The 23,779-nt window shown below is 59.3% G+C and overlaps 1 protein-coding gene across 1 annotated transcript in view; it reads left to right on the top strand.

Moving 5' to 3' along the window:
• Nucleotides 1-23,779, top strand: part of LOC117645884 — a 147,835-nt gene that overhangs the window by 104,047 nt on the left and 20,009 nt on the right. Inside the window, exons 2-3 of the mRNA XM_034386425.1 lie at nucleotides 11,693-11,898; nucleotides 17,328-17,463. Coding sequence (XP_034242316.1) covers nucleotides 11,693-11,898; nucleotides 17,328-17,463 — 342 coding nt within the window. The remainder of the gene's footprint in view (nucleotides 1-11,692; nucleotides 11,899-17,327; nucleotides 17,464-23,779) is intronic.

Here is a 23,779-nt window from a genome sequence, read left to right as displayed (position 1 = left end):
ACCCAGTACGAAGCTCTTTAAGGGGCGGGACGTAGAGTGAGACGACAGAGAGACAGAGAGAGACTCAGACAGAGAAGAGGTTTGGTGGGAGCTTCTTGTTTTCGTAGGGTTGGTTGTGTACCCCATGGTACCCCCACTGTCCGGCGCTCCCGTACCGAACATACAGCGTTTTAGGCCAGCTTCAAAGGACTTCCCAGGTGATTTTATTTTTTATTAAATTTTATAAAGGTCCTTATAAAAATTTATTGGAGTTTTATATGATAAAGTAAGCTTTTATAAGGGCATTCGTATAAAATTTCATATCATTTTATTAAGATCTTTATAAAATTTTATAAACACCTTTATTAAATCTTATACATGACTGTATATAATTATATACAGCGGTATGCAATCTGTATATGGTTGAATGCAGCGATTGGTCATGTATGAAGTTTTATACAGGTGTGTATAAAGTTTTATAAAGGGTTTTATAAAAGTTTATACAGGGTTTTATAAAGGTTTATACAGGGCCCCTTATAAATTTTAATACAAGTTTGTACATTTTAATTAAAAATTAATTAACATTTATAAATGTTTATAAGAACCTTTATAAAATTTTATAAAAAATAAAATCACCTGGGTTATCATCGCCTCCCCGACAAGTCAAGGAGGCACCACCCGCAACCACACACCGGGTGGTCTGGATTGATGGATCAAATACGCCATCGCTCCAGTGCCGAGGCCAACCCGCCGAAGCAGATTGCTTTTTAGACACCCACAGCGGAGTGGCCAGGTGAATGTGACTCTGACCACTACGCTATCACGCTTGTACGTCTGGCGGCGTGTTGGACGACGGGTTTGAGTTGCACTGGGAGGAAGGCGGTCGAAAAATGTAATGAAATGATGGGATTCGTTCCCCGGACCCCGCCATCGGGATCACACGACTTTACGCTCTCGGCCACCACGGCCCATGATGAGGGGATCGGCGTGAGGTGGGTTCTTGACGCAACAGGACTCGACCGACCCGGTCAAAATTTCGCAAGAAGTTGGGGGAGTCGAACCGCCGACCCTAGCTTTGGGAACCGACGCCTCTACTCCCTGGACCACCACGTCCCATGCTCGGAGCGGGCTCACGTTTACGGGTTTGAACCGCACTGGGTGAGGCAGTAAAATTAAATGGAAATATTTGTTAGGAGTCGAACCTCCGGCATGTGGGCCTGTTGCACACGGCTCCGCTCTCATGGCCTCGAACCACCACCCTTAGGATAGCAAGTCGAAAAAACTTTTGTGACGCTGGTATTCGAACGCCGGCCTGCGGTAACTCGATCCCACGTCTCTAACCTCTCGGCTATCACAGCAGTTGTGAAACGCGATGGATCATCTGCTTTCATTAACGTTCGTTGAATGAGATTTTTTTCTTATTCTTTTTTTCTTCTATTTTGACAAAACCATAAAGGCCTGCGCCATTGTTGCCTCGTCGCCACGTCCGCCGCGCGTGCTCATTTTATTTTCAGGCGTTCCGTTAAAACAATAATGCGTCTCGTCGCTGCGGGGCGGGGCGGGGCGGGGGCGGTGTCGCGGCGCGCACCGAGGCAAGGCGAGGTGGAGTGAGGCGGCCTACTTCACCTGCTGCGCGGTGCGCGCGGTGCGCGGTGCGCGTCCTCATCCCGCAGCGCAGCGCTTTCCCGGCAGCGTCATTTTACGACGGTCGTTTGTTTCCGCCGCGGCCCCGACGGCAACCCGCGGATTGGGGCCTCGCCGCTCGAGGAGGGGAAAGGGGAGGGGGGAGGATGAAAACGCTTGGATACGAACCAATTCGCGAGGTCTTGACGCAACGGAAGGCGGAAAGACGGAGAGGGGGGAACGCGGAGGCACAAAGAGAGCCTGCCGCCTCATTCCGAGAGGACAGTTTTGTCGCTCTGTCTCCCTCGCACTCCAAACGAACGCCCCATGAGCGCGAGAGAGACAGAGCGGCGAAATGATCTTTCGGAGTCCGGCGGCGGGGGCACTGCGACAGATGACTCAGACTCCGTCGCTCCGCTGGCCGCCGAATCGCGTTCTTTTGCATGACTCACCCCCCCCCCCCTCCCCTCCCCCTTCCGCCTTGCTTTGTGGCGCCGAGGCCTTTACAGTGACGCGGTGTGCTGCTTTGTAGATTTCTCACACGGCGAGGCCGTCGCCGTCGCTCGCAGCCCCTTCTGCCCCGCCCCGCCCCGCCCCGGGTCGGTGGTTTGGCCGCTCTAATTGGTCGGCTGCATCATCGGCGAGGCGAGAGCGGGGCGAGAGCGAGGCGAGAGGGTTCGCCGACCCGACGCCTTGGCACCGAACCAGCGCCGAGTACAGCCGCAGAAAAGCACGCACCACCCGGCAAAAAAACATCAAAACTATTTTTTTTGTGCGGCTTTTTTGTCAGGGTGCCCCCCGTTTTTAGCGGAGTGCCTCTCACTACAACGGGGTGCTGAACGAGGTCGGCGCCGTTGTCGGACTGGCTTTGGGTCGGACAACGACGGGGCAGAAGGGTAAAGAATGGAGCCGGGGTCTCCAAGGGTCCCCGAGCAGCAGAACAAAACAGATTGATGCAGGCGATAGACGCGCCGTGCCGTGCCGAGCCGCGACCTTCTCACAGTGCCCTTGTCCCGGAGCGTCCCCCCCCCCTCACGTGGCTACACTGTAACGCGACTAGGGCGACAGAAAGATAACGGCCCGCTTGTAATTGGCAGGGGATTCCCTCGACAACGTAAACAACGGCCACCTGATGCGAGGCGGGGCCCTCTGGGGCTGACCAGCACACCGGCAGACTCCGAAGAGGTCGCCTCAGCCGTGCTGTGCGTCCAAGGCAACCCGCAGCGGTGCAACGGCGTGGCGGCGCGCAAAGTGGTGTAGGCGGTTTACACGCTGCCCCGGACAACCGCCTGTGCTGGACCTTATCTGGCATGTAAAGTGCAGGCCAGGAGCGGGACGACCCGCGGGTCAGGCGGAGCGTGGCTCGGAGCGAGGCACAGCGAGGCGAGGCGGAGCGGTCCTGATATGAGCAAACACAGCCCGGATTCGCGCGGGGAAATCTTGCGTTCGGTGGGAGAGTTTGCGGGGAGATGGGCTCTGGGAGCGAGGGAGGGGGCACCAGCCGCAACAGCACAGAGGTAGGAAATACAACCGGAGCGGCGGTCAGCGGGCGCGAACCACTCGAGGCGAGACGCTCGAAGCGTACCCGAGAAAATGGTCATCTCGGCGATAATTGCAGCATCCTTTTTTTATATTTCAAATAAAATAAAGTTTTGATTTTATTTGTCAGCCCAGAGTCGATCCGGTTTTTTAACCTGCCACACCACCGGTCCGGATACCGTTTTGCACTTGTTACCTCTATCTTTCCCCATCTTCCCTGGATGGAGGTGTCATTGTTGTTTTTGCCATTCGCATTGTGTGTGTGTGTTTGTGTGTCGGCGATGTAGCCTACTACTGGTTTATTTTCACCCCCAAGCTAAACGCGCACACTTTTACACACACTCTCGCAAGCAAACGGGGAGTCTCATGCAGAGTCTCTGATCTCTTGTGCTGCATTGCGTGCATTGCGTGCGGACTGGGCTGCACGCGGGGTCCGCCATTCCCTCTCTTGTTCTTTTTTCAAACTCCCACCTGCTGCGGTAAACGCATCGCATTGCAGCCTACTTTCGTTGCAGCGATGCAAATCGTGTTTGCAGGCATGCTCCTCTCTCGTTCCGAGCGAGTGTGTGGGTATGTGGAGAAGGGAGAGAGAGAGAGAGAGAGAGAGAGAGAGAGAGAGAGAGAGAGAGAGAGAGAGAGATAGGGTGTGAGGTAGGCGCGGGTCGGTGTGAGTAAGTGTGTGGGCGTGTTCCCTCGTCCTCTCTCTCTCTCTCGCTCTCGCTCCCACCCCTTTCCGACCTTATCTATTGTAATGAGGGCCGTTTTAATATATCGCCCCCCCTCCCCCCGGACTGGCCGCCCAGTGCTGTGTTTCACCTTTAGAAGCGGCCTAATTTCCGCACACCGTTCTCATGGTCCGGCTGGAGGAGGAGCGAAGGACGCGCCAAGGAGTCCGCGGGGCATTGTCTCTCTCTCTCTCTCTCTCCCTCTCTCTCTCCGCCCCGCCTTTGGCTGTATGGCGGGTGTGGCGGGAGCGAGCGACGGAGGTGTGAGCCCCGCCTCGGCGCGCCTCGTCGTGAATGGACAAAAGGCCTGCTCCGTCATGTAGAGTCGCGCCTGGATCAGCAGGAACGCCATGATGACGGGCACAGTCGGGGCGGGGCGGGGCGGGGCGGGGTGGGGTGGGGTGGGGTGCGGTGGGGTGGGTACGCGAGCGGGACCGGCCGGAGAGATTCTTGTCGGCGAAGGCGGAGAGCTTGGAGACCCATCCGCCTTGCTCCTTGTCTCGCTGAAGAAGCAGGGAAAGATCTCTGGCAGCGCGTGACTGAGGATGTTAAGACGCACACACACACACACACACACGTCGCCCGCCTGCCTGCCAGTTTAGGCCGACCCTATTTGCGTCCGTACTGCGGAATGAAGGCAGGCACTATCTCAAGGTGAAATCCGAGCAGCCTTTCGTGTCGGGCGAGGCACGGCACGGCGCGGCCTGGATGGGCACGGCCACGGCGCCACGGCGCAGCAGCAGCACGCCTTTGTGTCCGAGAGAAAGGGCCGCCCCGCTCCGGCCTCGGACACTGGGGCTCATTATCAAAGGTTATGTCGAGATGGTTATCAATAATTAAAAGTGCACGATCACCCGGCTCTCCGCGCGCCACCAAGCCTCGGCCCTCAAAGGGCGGACGACGACGACGTCGCCACTGTGACGGCGTGGCCGAGGCGGCCGAGGCCCTGGCGGTGGTGGAGTAGCATGTCGCCGACGTCGTGGCAGCGCTGCTCCGAAACTCGCCCCAAATCACCGAGCCGAGGCGTCGGCTAAGGACCACCGACATTGCCCGACTTTGCAACGTCGGAGCGACACGGAAACCTCAGCCTTACAGTGTGGGGGGCGGCTCGGCTTCTTGGCTCGACCTGCCGCGCCGTCCGTCCGGCCCGGTCCGTCCGGCTCGTATATCTCCGAGGCAAGTAATGCCTTGATGAGACATAAAGAACCCTATTAGCGGCCTTTCTTTGGGTCAAGAGCGTCGACCGCGGCGGCCGAGCCAAGGCCGAGCCGTGGCGAGCCGAGCCGGGCCGGGCACGCCAGTGATAAATCAGTCGCTATCAGATGGGCACGACGGAACGCACGGCATGGCACGGCACGGCACAGGGACTCGGCGGGGCGAGTGCAGCGGCACACTCGGGCCGCCGATGAACCGTGCGGAACCTTTCTTTATTTATGGCTGCACCCCCCCCCCCCGCGACACTCTTCAAACCGCGCGCGCGCGCGCGAAAATTGTAGGTACACAACATGAAGGGCGCGCATTAAGTACCCCCAACACGCCCCCACTACAGTGTCGCTTACTTCGAGACGGCTGGCTCGGCTCCTTGACGGGCAGATGTCCTCCGCCCTCTCTCCCTCCCTCTCCCTGTTCATTTGATTGTGTCGGTATGTCACGCCGCACTCCCCCCGCCCGGCCCGGACCCCGGCCCTTGTTTAACATGGCCCTCCCCCCCCCCCCCCCCGCCCCTGCGACGCAGTGATACGCGCCCTATCTCTTGCACCGCGGGAGGCTGTCTCACGCGTCGTGCGGTGGCATTCCTTCCTTCGAGAGGGGGTCGCGACACACACACACACACACACACACACACACACACACAACACACACACAGGGTCGGAGGTAAGGAATCCCTCCTCCAGTGCGGTGCGTGGACTAAATTATACCGCCCGTCCGCATTCCGTGCCGCCTCCTGGAGCGCGTTGTTCCGCCGGCTAATTCTGCCTGTCGTCCATCAAACCTCCACGATCGACCGAGTGAGTTATTTTCGCTTTCGATATTAGTTTGTCCCGTTTTTTCTATGATTTTTTTTTTTTAATTTATTTTTTTAAAGGTAACGCGAGCCGCCGCCGCCAAAGAAGGCCGTTTCGAGGTTTCGGCGTGCCTGTCTGTCCTGTTTGCTCATTTCAAAAGCCGCGCGCGAAATGAACTGACGCGCGTTTTGCCCCGCGCTCGCGTCGCCGCGGCGCGCGATGGCGCGACCCGACTCGAAATTATTATTTTCTCAATCTTGCCCTGCCGCGCTGCCGCTGCCCGGCGACTGCCGGGGACTTTGACTTTGCCGTGGAGGTCGCCCCGTTTATGCTAACGCCGCGGATTGGCGTCTCCGCTGGTCTCATTCCGAGGCTCGTTCTCGTCGCGCCGTCTCTCTCGCGCTCGCGGGGCGCGCCGCACCGGAGCGAGAGAGACGCAGCCAGTCCGCGGCCCGCGCGCCCACCTTTTGCAGGCGTCTCGCTCAGATGGAGCCATCGCACGCTAGCGCCGCTAGCTGCCACTACACCGTGAAAGTCGCGCGGCGGAATGATTAAATCCGAACTTGACGTCGCGAGGCCAGACGAGGACGGCGGCGTATTTTCGAACGGTGTGCGCGACAAGGAGTTGTACTTGGGTCCCCATTGGCCTGATTGCGAGGCAGATTGGAGGCGGCCAAGCCAAGGGCCAAGCCCTGCAGCCAAGCCTGCAGCACTGTGAATGGCTCCACCTCGAAGGACACGCTCCGAATCCCTTTTTACAAGACGGTCGTCGTTCACTTCACTTTTTAAAAAGGACTGTTTTGTGAAATAACTATAGTAGGCCTGCTGAAACAAACTCCGACGGGCTGGTCCACTCTGCAAATGGAGCTGACTGCGCGGTTCGAGGGCAGTGGGGCGACCAAGTGCACCGATGAGACCGAGGCCGCCGTGGACCTCCAGCCACCTCCGGCCTGGCGGCGCGCGGGCTGCTGGCTGCGGTGGGCAACCCCGGCATCACAACGGCCTGGCATCTGCATCGCGCCTTGCTTCATCAACGCGAAGAGAACTCTGCGCGGCTCGGCTGCACATTCTTTCGCGCCACAAAGCAACACCAGCGGCACAGCGGCCCCGCGGCCCCGCGCTGCCTCGCCGCCAGGCAGCGTTTGTTGTTTCCGCCGTTGGCGAACATGACTGCTGATAATTTTATACACGCTATTTTTAGGTCTGATTTTTGTTGTTGTTGTTTTTTTTCGCTCAGTTCCGTCGACGTCACACGTAGTATAGGCCATTTCGTGGTCCTGCCGGGCGGCCCGGCCGTGCGGCGAGCGTTAGAAACGAGATTCCATTCGGCCTATTCGATTTAGCCAGCCCGGCCGGACTGGGCCGGACTGGGCCGGACTGGGCCGGACGGTCCGCCGCCGCGCCACCACGCTGCTAATCCCGAGCCCTAATGCCGGGATTCCCAAATTCGGGCCGCGGTCCTGGCCGGTCCTGCCGGGTCCTGGCTGGTCTGGCCGGTCGGCCGCCTGGTCCTCCTCGTAATCCTGTTGTCGGACCGCACCGGCCGCGAGGGGTGAATCACTCAGCGTTTAGGTGTACACATGAGTACGTGAGTACAGGTGAGTACACCTGATTATACTCACAAATTGGGCACATTGTTAACGTTTTTACGCCTTTTTGGCGTTTTAAACGAAAATCAATACCGATTCCTGGACAAATCAGGCTATTTTTGCTCTTCTAAAATTTGTGAGTACACTGAGTACGGGCATATGTGTACACATGAGTACACTAGTGATTCACCCCTCGACCGGCCGCCGGTAGGTCTGCCGGGCCTCGGCCGGGCCTCGTCCGGTCGCCAGACGGATGCGGCGCTCTCTCTCGCACTCACGCCGCGCCCCGAGTGGGTGCGAGAGAGACGGAGCGGCGGCACTTTCGGGACGGAGCCGCGGATGGCGCGACAAAATTGGATGACGCGAGGAAATTAGGAAGGTCAGTGGCCGGGGAGCAAAGCCTGGAAAGTGGAGGGACAGGTGGAGGGAGGCGGACAGTGCTCTGTCTCTCTCGCACCCCAACGGAACCCCCCGTGAGTCGGGACCCAGCCCAGCGTCCTGGCCCTCGGCCTGCCCTGGACTGGAAACAAATAAAGTGGACTCCGGCCCCTTCGCGCTGCGAGGCGCTGCGAGGCACCGCGAGGTGGGGACCCCCTGCCTCTTCCCCCTCGAGGTCCTAACACGTCCCTGGACGGCTCTATCCCCCCTCCCCCTGACCACACGCGGCGGCCACGCGGCGGCCACGCGGCGGCCACGTCCCAGCTACGCCGCGCCACCGCTCGCCAGCTCGCCATCACACACTCAAGTGGGGCGTACACTTCCAGCAGGACACCGCGCCGTCCACTCTCGAATTTAACGGTGTCGTTGTTTTTCGAAGTGGAGTGTGCTTAAGGCTACCCTGCGGAAGGCGCCTGGCGAGTATGCAGTGCCGCCGCACACGGCTGCTCGGCGGGCCGGCCTAGACTCTCGACCGCAGGGGCTACGGGTGCGGCTCGCGACGGGTGGAGCGCGGAGCCTCGAACTTTCACCACGGAGAACAATCACCAAAACTCACCACGGCCCACCACGGCGCCGTGCCTTTCCGGCCTGATGACTGCCAGGGTTTCATCGTGCCTCTCCTCTTCTATTTGCCATCGACGTGCCCTGGCCGTGATACGCCTTATACACCTCGGCGTCTTATTCCGTGTCCACCCGACTGGCTCCCTCCCCGGTCCCTGCTCCCTCTCAAAAAGGATGAGAAATTCACGAGTCTTCCTCTTGGAAGGCGGGGCGAGGGAGGGGCGGGGCGGGGCGGGTCCCTTATCTCCCTATCAAAAGAAATGCACGGCCGTCCTCTTTGACGATTGCCACCATTACTCAGCATGCACAAATGGCTCACGCGTGCGTCTTCTTCTTCTTCTTCTTCTTCTTCTTCTTCTTCTTCTTCTTCTTCTTCTTCTTCTTCTTCTTCTTCTGCCTTCTTCTTCTTCTTCTTCTCGCTTTTGAATCACTCTTCGCCGCTTCACGGCGGCCCCACCCTCCATAACGCGATGAAATGGGCCCGCAAAATGCAAACAGACCGTCAGACGGGCAGACACCTAGGTGCGGCCCGACGGCCGGACGGACAGACAGACAGACAGACGGACGGACGGACAGACAGACGGACAGTCGGACAGACAGAGCACACCGATGCGGAACAATGCGCGACGGGGGATCCCCTCGGCGGGAAGGCAGGCGGACTATCACGGCCCCGGCCTCGGCGGCCTCCGGATGAAAGGGGTGCTGATATCTAAGGATTTCACTCTTCTGTCTCGCTTGCGCAGCGCGCTCCCAGGGCCCACAAGTAGTGCTCTCTCTCTCCCTCTCTCTTAGCGTCTTCTGGTTCCATTCGATTTTTCTGGTTCTCAGTTCCTGCTCAGCGGGAGTTTTTATTTATGTTTTTTTTTCGTTTTTTTGGGCTTGGATGAATGTTTATCCTCATCGCGGCCGCCACACTTAGCTTTCCAGTGGTGCGCCCGAACGACCGAATTACTCGGATTCCGCGCGCGGCCCGGCGCAGCCCGAACAGTGGAGTGGCACCGCCGGCACCCCGGCACCGCTACCCGGCCAACCTCAGCCTCTCCATTCCGGATTCCTGGACTATCTCTCGCCGAGAGCTCTGGCCGGCGGATTCTCCGCCCCGCCCCGCCCCGCCCCGCGCTGAGCCTGCAGCCTCACCACGCGCCGCGCGAGGTACAGTCAGGCCTCACTGACTTAACGCCGTGGACCGGAGGTGAACTCAGCTGCCGTGTAAGAAAAAATAGTTTTGGGCAGCTGAAAAGAAGAAGTGAGGTGAGGGTTTCGGCGGTCCGCAACACTAGTAACAGGTCTTTTTTTGTGCGAAGTGTTGCACCGTGGACGAGTCGAGAATATCCCAGTGTGCCTACCCAGTGCAGTGTAGTGCCTGCCCACTGTGGTGCCTGCCGACGACTCCACCAACTCTGTGGATGGTGTGCTGCGCTGCTGCGCCCCGCCGCGCCGCCCCTCCGTCCGACTGCCGCCCGTCTGTCCGCCCGGCCCGCGCGGTCGGTCGGTCTGCCCCGGTCGCCTCTCCTATTTTTCACCTTCCGCTGCACGTTCTGCTGAAAAGCGATATGAAGGAGCGAGAGAGAGGGACAAAGGGGATGGTGTTCTTTGGCCGTTTCAGCACCCCTTCCCTCTGTATACCGCTCAGCAGAAAACGGCTCTATTTGAAAGGGGACGGCCCGCCGCGCGCCGCTCGCACCTCTTGAAATATAACACGCGGCCGGGCTGGGCCGGCACGGCAGCGCTGTCCCCGCCAGGGCCCCGCCAGGGCCCCGCCGGGAGACTCGACACGATCTGTGGACCTCGAATTACAGCACGTTGTGGCGCATTGCCTCGCGCAAATGAGACCGCAAAAGGCCACAATCAGTCAGTCAGCCCCGGGGGGTCACCTGAGGCCACCACACAGTCAGCCTGGTCCCCGCGGATTTTTTTCTAATTTTTTTTTCGGTGTGGGGGCATTGAGGCTACACGCAATCAGGCCACAGGCAGCCACAGCCCGCACGGTCAACGCACGGTGGCCTTTTCATTAGCGGCCTCCGTCACGGCCTCGGTCTCTTCGGCCATCTGCAGCGCCAACGTGTGCAGTGGAGTGGACGCGCGCCCCGGCTCGGCCCGGCTCGGCTCGGCTCGGTGCTCATCCCGGCTCGCCTAATATGATTCCTGATCAGGCCGAATCAGGTCGGCCAGACGTAATAAAGAATAAAGAGTGGCGCTGGTGATTCGATCTGCGCTGCGCCATACACTGGGCGGCCGCTGGGCGGTGTCACCAGGGGAAATTGGGTCGTCCCCTCTTACTCAATCTTCTGGTTCGTAATGGGCATAATGATTGAGTCCATCTCTTTCATCAAAAAAAATGTTTCACCTTGTTTGTGTTGTTGTTGTTTTTACTTTCGGCAGAATTTCTGAAAGCCTAAGCAACGCAAATTGGACACGATTGTGTATATTGCCACACACTGACACAAAAAAACGTGATTCTTCTTTAGGACAACATTTTCTGTCTCCGAATCGTCATTAACTTTCCACTTTATTTAAATGCAAATGCCATGGGTGGCGTCTGGGCCCGTCCGCCGCTCCGACCGCTCTATATTTCTTCTTTCTGGAATCACTTTACATTTTCGCGGAGGGAGACACGTTGATTCCCTCCCCGGCCTTGAAGGAACGGCGTTGGTGGTTCTCCACTGTGGGGAAGGGAGGGAGGGAGTACCCGAGTAGGTAGTGGTGCCGGGTGCCGTCCCAAGTAATAGAAAGTGGTCTAATGAATATTGAACATTTGGGGGCACGCATTCGTCACGGTGGCAGCGAGAGGGAGCGAGAGGGAGGAGGGACGACTCCAGTGTACCTGCGCCGAGCCAAGCGACCCGCCTGGCCAGCGCGGGGCGCGGGGCGGGGCGGCCGGGCCGGGGTTGGGTACACGGCTTCGCTCGCTCCGCGCTGCGCGCTGCGCTCCGCCGTTGGATTCGTGTCAGAAAGTTTCCGGGCGAGTCAACAAAAAGACGCTGGCTCACACGGATGAGGGATGTAAACCGGGTGACTGACTGGCATTCGGCGACGCGGGGCGGGGCGGGGCGAAGCGCGGAGTGGCGAAGAAAGTAGACGCTCCGACAGGCTGCCAGTCCGCCGGAGTAATAACAATTTTCCAACTTGCCGACCTGCCTGCCTGGGCAGCGGCAAAAGGGATAAACCGTGAAAGGGAATTGGCGTTTTAATCGCGACGGAAAGGAACTGACTGTCTTTGTCTCTGTTGCAGGCTGCCGCTGCCTGCGGATGGTGGAGGTGAAGATCCCGCCGCACACGATCCGCTCGCACCCCGTGAGCCTGGAGTGCTCGTACGACCTGCAGGGCGAGGCACTGTACTCCGTCAAGTGGTACAAGGACGGCAAGGAGTTCTACCGCTACGTGCCGGGCGACCTGCCGCCCGCGCAGATCTTCGACCAGCCGGGCGTCTACGTGGACGTGAGTACCACCAGCACCACCACCAGGGGGAAGGCAGGCCGCCGCGCGCGCCAGCCCCGCACGATTTTGCCGCTCTTGAAAATTGAAATTTAAATAAACCAATTGGGGCCGAAACTCTCCCGTATGCGCGCACCTGCGGGGCGTGGCGGGGCGTGGGGGGGGCGGGGTGGGGGCGTGGCGGGGCGGGGTGGGGCGGGCCTGCCCGGGGAGGGGTGGGCAGTTGGCTTAGCCGCAGCCGGGATTTCAACAGTAAATTTTTCATGGCGGGCCCGCTGTTCTTTGAATAGCCGCCGCTGGCGCGCTCCGCGGCTCATAAAATAATAAGGGGCATCTGAGTGGACCGGTGCGCCGCGCAGTGCGGGCTGCAGGGCGGGCGGGGGGCGGGGCGGGGGCGGGGCGGGGGGCGGGGCGGCTCTGTTTCCCCACCGTGGCGGCCCAGCGTCCTCCGCGGCGCTACAACGCTTCGTTGCCGCTAATAGCCGCCGGCAAGTGATTTGGCCGCGAGGGCGATCGGTCCGTTTGAGACAAGGCGAGATTGCTGGGGGCCGAGGGGGGCAGCGTCCCACAGTCGTTGCACCCAAAATCTCACCCGGCCGCCATGCAGGTGGGGAACACCGCCCTGAAGCCAGGCCCCGCATGTTTTGGCAAAAACGCGGCTATTTTGCACATTTTGCCATCGCACGAGCTGTACCTTATTTTAGTTTGTCCTGGTTTTGGGGGCGCTGCCCCCGCCGAGCCCCTTTGATGGAAGGCGTAGACGGGGCGGGGCGCGTTGCGGAGCGGAAGGCACGGGAAGTGCAGGCTCTACCCGGCGGCCGCCATGCCGATCGGCACCTGCCCGACGCCCCCGGCCGCCCCGGGGAGCCCTGTCGCCGGGAAAATCACGCCGGCCCCTTTATTTCTTTTTCCCCCGCAGGGTTTCCTCTTTGATTTTATTTTAATTTTTTCCGGGCAGAAGCCTGCTATCCGACAGTCGCTTTGAAAGGGATGGGCGAAATTTGGGGACGGCGGGAGCGAGTTGCGGGCGAAGGCAGGGCAGGCAGGCCCGCCTGACAAGCTTTCTACAGCTCTTGGCTTATTAATCTTACCTATGCCCATCGGAAGCGCTTTTCCTCGACGCCACGGCCGCACGGGCCGCCCTGTCGCCGCCAGTCACGCCAGCGACCTCGTTTCCGCACTCTTTTTCGCGCAGTGTAGCCCCTTTGATTTTATTTTAATTACTTTCCGGGCAAAGCCTTCAATATCTGACAAGTCGCTTTGACAGGCGATGGTGTCGGGGCAGGGAATCTTTCGGGTGACGGAACGGCAGCGAGTTGGGGCCGGGGGGGGGGGGGGGGGGGAGGCCTCCGAGGCCAGCCTGTACAAGCTTGTTTCAATTACTACAAGACTCGTTGGCAAGTTAGGCAGCGAGGATTACGGCCTGGCGCTGAAAGGACGGACAGAGAGAGAGAGAGAGAGAGAGAGAGAGAAGGCGGTAAGACTCGGGGGAGGATAGAACACAGGGCCGGCCCGTGTGTCTGGTCTGGGTCCGCCGGCCAGTGCATTAGGCACCTCGTCTCGACACCCCGCCTGGCTCGACTGCCGCCGATCCGGGAGTTGTTCATTTCTCCTACCTAAATGTTCGCCTACCTGTCTATTTCGCCTACCTATATTTCGCCTACCTAATAAAAATATTGAATAAAAATATTCAATAAAATATTGCCATTTTTCGCCTACCTATAGTTCGCCTACCTAATAAAAAAATTAAATAAAAATATTCAACAAAAAAAAACGAAAAAATCGGCGGCAAAAAGTGGCAATACGAAAGTCTCAAGGAGACCCGCCGATCAGCTTCGGTGTTCTTATGGGAACCGGGCCTTCATCCGACGCTCCCTGCCGCGCAATTCGACAGATTAGTGGGTTCGTATTAGGCTGGCCCACCCGAAGTGCGCGCGGTTTCTGTGGTACAGTGAGAGTCCAGATTCAGAGGCCTTACCTCAGAGGGGTCACATTGGGTATTTGAACCCGCGACCCCGAGTGCCGAGTCTAGTCAACTCCTCTACCCTGACCGCTCAGCCACCGAACCAGCTTGTCGGCGGCGATGTCGCAACTCCTCTTGAGCTGCCGTTCGAGAAATCTGGTCCCGAAAAAATGGTACTTTGAGCGGTCTCGAACCCGGGACCTGCTGCTTCCCACATCATGCTCTTAACCACTGAGCCACCGAGACGCCATGGCACCCGCCCTGCCTGCGCTGGTACTCAATCTTCTCTGGATATACCTCCCCAAGCAATTGGTCGCCGAAAAAATTGTGTATACTACCGGTCCCGAACCCGGGACCTGCTGCTTCCCACATCATGCTCTTAACCACTGAGCCACCGGGACGCCATGGCACCCGCCCTGCCTGCGCTGGTACTCAATCTTCTCTGGATATACCTCCCCAAGCAATTGGTCGCCGAAAAAATCGTGTATACTACCGGTCCCGAACCCGGGACCTGCTGCTTCCCACATCATGCTCTTAGCCACTGAGCCACCGGGGCGCCATGGCACCCGCCCTGCCTGCGCTGGTACTCAATCTTCTCTGGATATACCTCCCCGAGCAATTGGTGGCCGAAAAAAATGTGTATACTAACGGTCCCGAACCCGGGACCTGCCGCTTCCCACATCATGCTCTTAACCGCTGAGCCACCGGGACGCCATGGCTCCCGCCTTGCCAGCGCTGGTACTCAATCCTCTCCGAATAAACCTTGTCAAGAAGTCGGTTGCCTCTGCCGAAAAATATGGTCATGGTACTAGTCTCGAACCCGAGACCTGCCAGTCAGGAACGCAGCACTCTAACCACAGCGCTACTTGGTTGCTACGCACAGCGCTCACCCCATCGCCGAAGTTATTATTCGTCCAGCATCAAGCAAGATGGGTGGCTATTGAAGTTTGGCGCTAGGTTAGTGGCGCGCATAGCAACCTGGTAGCGCCGTGGTTAGAGTGCTGCGTTCCTGACTGGCAGGTCTCGGGTTCGAGGCTAGTGCCATGAGCATATTTTTCGGCAGAGGCAACCGACTTCTTGACGAGGTCTATCCAGAGAGGAATAAGTACCAGCGCTGGCAAGGCGGGTGCCATGGCGTCCCGGTGGCTCAGCGGTTAAGAGCATGATGTGGGAAGCGGCAGGTCCCGGGTTCGGGACCGGTAGTATACACAATTTTTTCGGCGACCAATTGCTTGGGGAGGTATATCCAGAGAAGATTGAGTACCAGCGCAGGCAGGGCGGGTGCTATGGCGTCCCGGTGGCTCAGCGGTTACGAGCACGTTGTGGGAAGTGGCAGGTCCCGGGTTCAGGACCGGTAGCATACACAATTTTTTCGGCGACCAATTGCTTGGGGAGGTATATCCAGAGAAGATTGAGTACCAGCGCAGGCAGGGCGGGTGCCATGGCGTCCCGGTGGCTCAGTGGTTAAGAGCATGATGTGGGAAGCAGCAGGTCCCGGGTTCGGGACCGGTAGTATACACAATTTTTTCGGCGACCAATTGCTTGGGGAGGTATATCCAGAGAAGATTGAGTACCAGCGCAGGCAGGGCGGGTGCCATGGCGTCTCGGTGGCTCAGTGGTTAAGAGCATGATGTGGGAAGCAGCAGGTCCCGGGTTCGAGACCGCTCAAAGTACCATTTTTTCGGGACCAGATTTCTCGAACGGCAGCTCAAGAGGAGTTGCGACATCGCCGCCGACAAGCTGGTTCGGTGGCTGAGCGGTCAGGGTAGAGGAGTTGACTAGACTCGGCACTCGGGGTCGCGGGTTCAAATACCCAATGTGACCCCTCTGAGGTAAGGCCTCTGAATCTGGACTCTCACTGTACCACAGAAACCGCGCGCACTTCGGGTGGGCCAGCCTAATACGAACCCACTAATCTGTCGAATTGCGCGGCAGGGAGCGTCGGATGAAGGCCCGGTTCCCATAAGAACACCGAAGCTGATCGGCGGGTCTCCTTGAGACTTTCGTATTGCCACTTTTTGCCGCCGATTTTTTCGTTTTTTTTGTTGAATATTTTTATTTAATTTTTTTATTAGGTAGGCGAACTATAGGTAGGCGAAAAATGGCAATATTTTATTGAATATTTTTATTCAATATTTTTATTAGGTAGGCGAAATATAGGTAGGCGAAATAGACAGGTAGGCGAACATTTAGGTAGGAGAAATGATATAGACTCCCGGATCCTCAATCGGCACCCTTTGTCGCAGTGTTCCCCAATTCGGATTTACCGTGAAAAAAATAAATAATTAAAGAATTACAGTTCAATAGAATATTTTCCAACGAGGAAACGCTAACATTTTTTTTTTAAGAAGAAAAAAAAATAGCTGAAAAATACCGTAAAAAAATTACGAAGTTTGAAACTGGTGCGGTAAACACAACGTGACGGGGGGTCCTGCGAGGCCCGGGTCGGAGCATAGAGCGAGAGAGAGAGAGAGAGAGAGGAGAGAGAAAGAGAGACAGAGGTCCTTGCACTGCAGCGTCGTAAATAAAAGGATGTGAGCGTCTGCAGAAGGGACGGCAGACGCGGCGGTCCGGCCGGCCAGCCTCATTACGTAATGAAGTTAGTAGGGGGGGGGGGAGCCACGTCATATTTCGGCGGCCAGGCACGCTCACGCCCGCGCCCTCTTCACCACGAGGGGGCTACCAGTGTGGCCTCCCCCCGCGGTGTAGTGCACATGCCCGTCACTAATGGGTCCACGCATCCTGTAATCAAAGGGCGGGTGCACTTTTACGGTGTAATAACGGCTCGTGCTCTGTTTGTTCTTTTCGAGGGGTGACCCACTGTAAAATTTTGTGTACAATGATTGTGTGAAATGTGCAAGAATGTGCGAGATTTCTGGCGTTTTTGCCACACACGTTGCCTACTTACAGGCGATTTTTTTTGCCACCTGAATGTGGAATGTGGTCAAATTTTGTACAGTGAAAGTGGGAAGTTGTTCCCTCTCGGTTCTTTTCGGCACTAGCGGTGCACTGCATTCACGCTTCGCAGAAATCCACCGCTGTCCTCGCTCGACCCATCCTCTCCACCAGCCTGCGGACGGCGGCACGGCGGCGGCACGGCGGCGGCACGGCGGAGGCCTCGACGCTTGGCTCTATTTAGCTAATCATCCAATTTGGCCTCTGCGGGTGTCGCGCGGCGTGTACTCTCGACCAGAGTAATCAGTCCGTCAAATAGCCACGGGGTGTCTGTCTGTCCGCCTGCCTGTCTGTCTGTCCGCCTGTCGGCGCCGCGCCTGCCCGTTCCGAGAGTAACCGCGGTAACTGGGCGTTACCGCGCCGAGTGCGCCTGCACTGTGGAAACGGTCCGAAGGGGGTTGGTCGTTGGACCCGGGTCGCCGTTCTCCGTGCCCCGAAGCGGGGCTCCAGCAACGGGTAGCCTTCTCAAGGATTAAACCGCGGACTGACCTAACCTCGTTTCCGTGTCTTGCAGATGATCAAGTCCAACGACCGGCAGGTGGCGCTGTCGCAGGTGGACCTGGCGACGAGCGGCCGGTACCGCTGCGAGGTCTCGGCCGAGGGGCCGGCCTTCCAGACCGTCACGGACCACGGCAACATGCAGGTCGTCGGTGAGTACTCGACAGAGATGGCGCGATAGCCATCGCCTTTCATTCCAGCCCCTGTGACGCGCCAAAGCGCCGCCCCGCGGCCACGCGTGTCCAGCGCTCCACTCCGCTTTTGTCGACGACTGCCCGCCGGCGGCCCCGAGCCAAATGCATATGACTTGGAGTTGTTCGACCGGCCCATTTTCGGAGTGTAAGGGGATTCCCCCTCCCTCCCCCTTCCTGCACACCTCCAGTCCGGGGCCGAGGGACCACACAATACCCTCCGCCCGGCCGCCTCGGGCCTGCGCCGCCCCCCGCCGCCCCCCGCCGGGCCGCCACCACATATACATACGGCCACCCCTCTTGCGAATGAGATGACGCTCTCCATTATTTCCGCCTCACCACTTGTCCGGTCCGTGACAGGCCGAGCCGAGCCGAGCCGGACCGAGCCGAGTCGGTGCCGGTATTGAGTCCGCGAGGCTCCCTACACTGCGAATTTCCAAGTGGCAGGCCAGCGGCCGGCCGAGTGAGGACACGTTGATGAAGAGAACGTGCCAGGCAGAGGGGAGGGGCGTGAAAACGCGTTTGTGTGTCCGGGAGAGAGAGGGGGGGGGTGACGGAGAGACAGCGCGAAACGGAATGAGTGTGAAACGAGAGGGCGCCGCGTGGCTGCGCCGCGTGGCTGCGTCGCGGCTGCCTGCTCGTAAATGCGAGTTTCCGTTGTTATTACGGGCTGGGGTGACAGCAGGGTCCGCACCTCCCCCACCACCCATCCTTAATTCGCCATATATATTTTTAAATTACCTAAATGAAGATGCCTGTAATATTTAATAAGAAATCATTTTTGAAAAAAAAAATCCGTAATAGATAAAAATGATTTTAAAAAAAAATGTTTTGTTCCCTACGTGAAAGCGACCTTTGTTTTTTCGTGTGTGGCGTCTAATGACTCTGGTGACACCTGCCTTGCTGATTTGTCGCTGCCCATGTTGGGGTGACGGGTGGAGTGGCGGGACGGACGAGGCTGGCGGCAGCGCGGTCTGCGCGTCCGGCAGGCCGCCTCGCCTCGCCTCGGGGTTCCCGGTGTCCCAGAACTGTTTTTGGAAGCTGCTTTTGTGGGGCAAGTTCTTTTTTTTTTTTTTTTTTCACCAGCGTACACCGCAGTACACCGTTAACGCGGGTCGCTGCATCGCTTGGCGCGGCTTGGCGCGTGAGGCGCGCCTCCACTCAAACAGGTTCGCTTTTTGGTCCGCTTTCATTTTCGTTATTGGGGCCAAACAGCCCGCGGGGCCGCGGGGGCGGGGCGGGTGAGGCTGCGCGGCGGGGGCGGCGGGGGCGTTTGCTTTTCCCGCCAATTTTCCAATCCTTTTAACGCGGCCGGCTCGGTGTGCCCGCGGCCCCCGCAAGAAAATTGGCTTACGGCCTCCATGCCCAGCCAGGCCGTCTCCACATGGGGCTCGTCGGGGACGTCCGTAAACAAGGAGAGCATCCAAGAGATCAAACCGCCACATTTTCATTTCCAGTTTTTTTCCCCTGTTCGTCGCTGGTGTCTCCGCGGGGTTGAGACTTGAAAGGCCAGACCGGTGAAGGAAAAAAGGGGGGGGGGGAGTGAAACCAAATTATGGATCGATGATTCATTCGCTGCGCCGATTATTATACGGTGCCTGCGACACGCAAGAGGAAAAAAGTCATCCAAAGTTTGCCGGCATTAGCGCGTCGATAATTTGTCTCAACGACTTGACTACTTTTTTTTCCATTATTTTTTTTATGTGCGGGAGTGTTGTAGTCCACGCGGCGTGGAGGGGGCCGGCAGAGCGGCAGAGGGATCTTCTTTCGGCTGGGATGATTAGGTGCAGGGGACTGTGGTGGGTAACTTTTCGGCTGCTGGAGTGAGTGAGGTGTCTCGGGGAAGCCAGATTCTTTTTTTCTCTGTTGTTTTTTTTTCCTTCCCCTCGCGCTCCGCCCCGCGCCCCGCGACCCGCGGCCGCTGAGGTTGGCAACAGATGAAACAAGCGAAACTTGCGACTACTGCAGTAACACTGAGGAATTGTTTTTCTTGGGGCGAAGCCGGCGAAGCAACTGTAGAGGAAAGTGTAGATTAAGGGGCGCCTAGCCCTCTACCCCAGGCCGCGGGGCCGGGCCGGCGGCGCGGCCGCTTCCGTGGGGCGCATCGGTTCGCCGCGCACCGAACCAACTATTTTTTTTCTTTCAAAACTTTTCTAACGCAATCGCGAAGATGGCACTGTTTTAAAGCATAACTCCGCGAGCAGGTTTGCAGTGTGCGTATCGAGGTGGCGCCTCCGCCGCGGCCTCTGCGACGTGCTGCTCCTCCACGACGGCGAGGGGGAGGCTCCTGGTGATCAGCCCCACGGTGTTGTTGCTTTGTTGTAGCGAATCCGCCTGCTGCTGCTCCGGGCCGTCGCCGGGCAGGCCGGGCAGGCCGCCGAGGCCGAGGGGGGGAGGCGGCTGAGGCCCAGGCAATGTTTTGTGCCTTTCTTGGAGTAAAACTGGACGAGGTGGCGACGCGCCGTGTCGCCGTGTCGGAGCCCCGGCCATTTTCCCCGCTCTTGAGATTCCGCTATTGTCCTCCAGCTGCAAAGGGCGCCGCCGTCGCAGGTCTGGCGGGGCCGGCAGCCCCAGATGAAACACCCGGCCAACGACGCAATGAAACGTCAAACAATTGACAAGGTGCCGTAGTGTCAGCTAGCAGTGACAGCGGCGGCCGGCAATTTCTTTCTCTTTTTTTCCGCCGTGTCTCGGCGGTAGTTTTCCACCCGTGATGTACGCCGCCCGCTCCGCGTCAAAGGGGCGGGACCGGGCGGGGCAGGTGAGGGGGCGAGGGGGGCTGCAGTGGCAGGCGTAGCGCGTAGCGACCAAGGCCTCAATCAAAGGCACACACCATCGGGGCAATATTGCCGGGCCAACACAAGAGGGGACTTCCCCCTGTTTGTTTGCGCGCAGCGTCTGTGTAGGTGTGTGTGCGTGTGTGTGTGTGTGTGTGCGGGAGGAGCGAGACAGATATACGTCGTCTGGGGACACTACGCCACCAGAAGCAATCTTACAGAAAGTGGGCGTGCCACGACGGAGGCCTGTGTCTCAAGTGTGTCTCTGTGTCAAATCCCCAGATTAGTATTAATGATAAGCCGGCTTAATTTAGTATTTCTCGCCCGGTGCGACGCGCGATGTCTGCTGGCTCTCTGTGATGGTTCATATCTGCGTCGGACTGGAGGCCAAAGTTGGCCCGGCGCGTCCGAGCTGAGCCGAGAAGCAGCAGACCCCCGCGAACACACACAGACGCGCGCACACACACACGGCGTTGTCATCCGTTAAATGAAAAGGGACGGAAACAGGGGCGGCGCCAACGCCAACGTGTGCCGGGCGGGGAGGGGGCGGCGGGGGCGGCGGGGGCGGCGGAGGGGTTTAGCGCATAATTTGCTTTATTAGGTTGCGGACGGAAGAGCTGTTGGGTGTTCGGGTGTTGGCGGGGCCGGGCGGGGCCGCCGCGACGAGGAGTTACACCTTCCGATACAAAAGGCGGGGCGCGTTCGTTCTCATGAGACCGCCAGCGCGGCCAGCGCGCCAGAGCCCTGGCCGAGAGGAGCGAGCCGCGAACGGAGGCAGCCCAAGGCCTCGCCTCGCCGCCTCGCCGGACTCAAGGGCCAGCCGGGCAGCCAGCAGGGATCAAGGCCGGACGCTGCACGCGGCAACGACTGGTGCGCAGAGCGGCGCAGAGCGCGCCGCAGCCTCCCAGGAATGCGGGTAGCAGGGCCAGCAGTAGCCCCGGGCTGCGGAAGAGTAGCGGTGGAGCGGTACCGGCACGCCAAACACAGCCCCGCGGCCCGCGGTCGGAGCGCTCCTTTAAAACGGGCTCGGCGCCCACTTCACTCAGAAAAGCACTTCGCCGGGCCGCTGGGTCGAGCGGCAACGCGGCAGCGCCTGCAGTGGGTTCGCAGAGCAGCCAATGGCCCGGCCCGGCCCGGCCGCCACTGCTGCACGCTGATCGTCTTCGCGGTGCTGCACGGTGCTGCGCGGTGTGCGCGGTGCAACGGTGTTGCCACTTCACGGCCGCCTCCAATTGCCCCGGGAAGACCCGCTGCAGGCCTGCTGCAAGGACGGAATGAAAGGCGGCGAGGGTTGGGCGGGCTTGGTGGCTTTGAAGGGCTTGCCAGTTTTAGGCACCCCCCACACGGTGGCGCCGCTAGCGGTGCAGCCCCTCCACGGTCGCGGCCTCGGCGGGCTGCTCTCGACTCCGCGCCGTCGTCAGGACTAACAACGCAGACGCCGGACCGCGACAGAGCGGCGTCTTTCTTACCTTCCTTCACTCTCCGCCGAGTCGTCTCGTCCTGGACGGCTCCGAGCTCGTCTTAAAATTGAATAAGATCTCGGAGCGCGCTCGTCTCATCCTCGTGGCCGCTGTGGCGCCATTAAAAGAATCGATACCTCGACGCAGCGCGCAGCAAGCCTTGCCGTGCCTCGCGGTGCGCTCCAGTCGCCGCCCCTCTCTGTCCTCGGCGCCGCGCGCCTTGCGGTCTCTCTTTTTGACCATTATTTTTATTTTTCGTTTATCTCATCCGCAATGATGGCGAAAAGAGCCCCGTTTTCCCTGCAACATGGACTAAACGGTGCGGCAAGAGGCGCACTGCGTTTTACTTTGACGAGATGGGGTGTGGTGGAGGGAGCAGGCTGGCGAGGTGGCGGCGGTGGTTCGGATACTCCTACAACGACGACGAGGGCGCTCATTTTTTTGGTCAAAAGGCAAAATTTGTTTGAAACTTGAGCTAGTGGTCAAAGTTGGATATTTCTTTTTAAAAAAAGAGACAAGTTAAGATTATTTTTATTTGATCCAAAAAGTCATTTTTCTGGGTGCAGTTAGTTCTTGCCCGCGGACCACCTGCCTCAATTGCTGGAGAGCAACTCAAGGGGGTAGAGTGGGTCCGTGCCATCCGTCGCATCCCGTACCCCCCCCCCCCACTTCCCCGCCCTTACCTGCCCCAGCTCGCCCACCCACGCCCTGCTCAACATGTGAGCGGCGTGCCCCCTGCCCGCCCCGTTCCACCTCGGCCTCGCCGCGGGGCGCAGCCTTGGGGGGCGCGCGCGCACACACACACACACACACTACGGAGACGACTTAATAAAAGTAATGCAGAGGGGGAACCTTGAAAGACAGCTGGAGACAGGCGGGGGCGCGGCAGCCATGATAAGGTTAATACGATCCGAAGAAAGAGCACACGGCTTGCACGCCAGGCTGCATCGACTCGGCCGCACCGGGCCGGCTCGGCGCACCGGGCCACCTTGCGGGCCACCGCGCACCGGCAGCACCGGAACCGAACAAACGAAAAGTGGGTTGGGGTGGCGCCAGGTGGGCTACTCGCGCACAGTTTCCGGAATGCAAGCCGCAGTTTTCGACTTTGTCTCGTGAATCGACCGAATTGTTTGCCGCGGAAGTTGCGTCCACCTTTTGCGTTGAGCGGGCAGGCGAGTTAGCTCACCGGAAGTATGAAGTGGCTCAGTGGCGGGGCGGGGCGGGGCGGGGCGTGCTGCGGTCGCCATCAAAACTCCGGGCCGTGCCGGCTGCCGCCAGAGCCGCCACCAGGGCCGCCACCGCCGCGGCTGCCGCAACATGGATGCGACTACGCAGGGCTGCGCAGGGCTGTGCAGGGCCACGCGGGGCACAGGGCCTGCAGGGCGGGGCAGGCCGTAAGGCCCTTGTGGGGCGGGAAGCGAACTACGACCCAAACTAGCCTAACTTTGCCCTTAAAATCCCGGTCCATTTTAACGATATAACCTCGTGTATATCACGCGGCTAAGAGCCCCGCCGCCACGCCGCACGCCGCGGCCGCCGGGAAGCGCCTGCAGTGGCGCGCCAGGCAGCCCGCCAGACAGCGCGGCTCGGCGGGACTGCCCGCGTCGCCGGGCGCTCGGCTCGGCGGCCTTCCCGCTTGCCTTTGGCTTGCCTCGCACCGTCTTTGCTTGTTTTGGAAGCGTGTTTTTTCCCGCCCTCCTTGTGTGTGCGGTCGTCGGGGTGGGTGGGGATTCCTGGGTGGAAGTGGGTGTTTTGCGACGCAGACGGCGTGGCGGCGGGGCGGCGTGGCGGGCGGGGCTGCAGGGCGTCGCTGCAGGCGTGACAGAGATTGCGCACGTTTGTCATCTTGGTGAGCCGGCTGGACCTGTTTGTGACGCTCGGCCCCGCCGCGCCCCGCCGCGCCCCGCCGCGCCCCGCAGTGCAAGCAATAGTGTTGGCGGCATCGGCGGAGGAGGTGGCCGAGCAGGGCAATAAAAACGCCCCCGCCTTGGCCCGCCTTTGCCTGCCGACTGCTGGCCCTCGCGGTGTGCCAGTCGTCCC

Source organism: Thrips palmi, unplaced genomic scaffold (genome assembly GCF_012932325.1).
Source record: "Thrips palmi isolate BJ-2018 unplaced genomic scaffold, TpBJ-2018v1 HiC_scaffold_19, whole genome shotgun sequence".
In the NCBI taxonomy this organism is placed as follows: domain Eukaryota; kingdom Metazoa; phylum Arthropoda; class Insecta; order Thysanoptera; family Thripidae; genus Thrips; species Thrips palmi.
The sequence above is the reverse complement of the archived record's forward strand: the minus strand, read 5'-3'. Positions and strand labels throughout refer to the sequence as shown.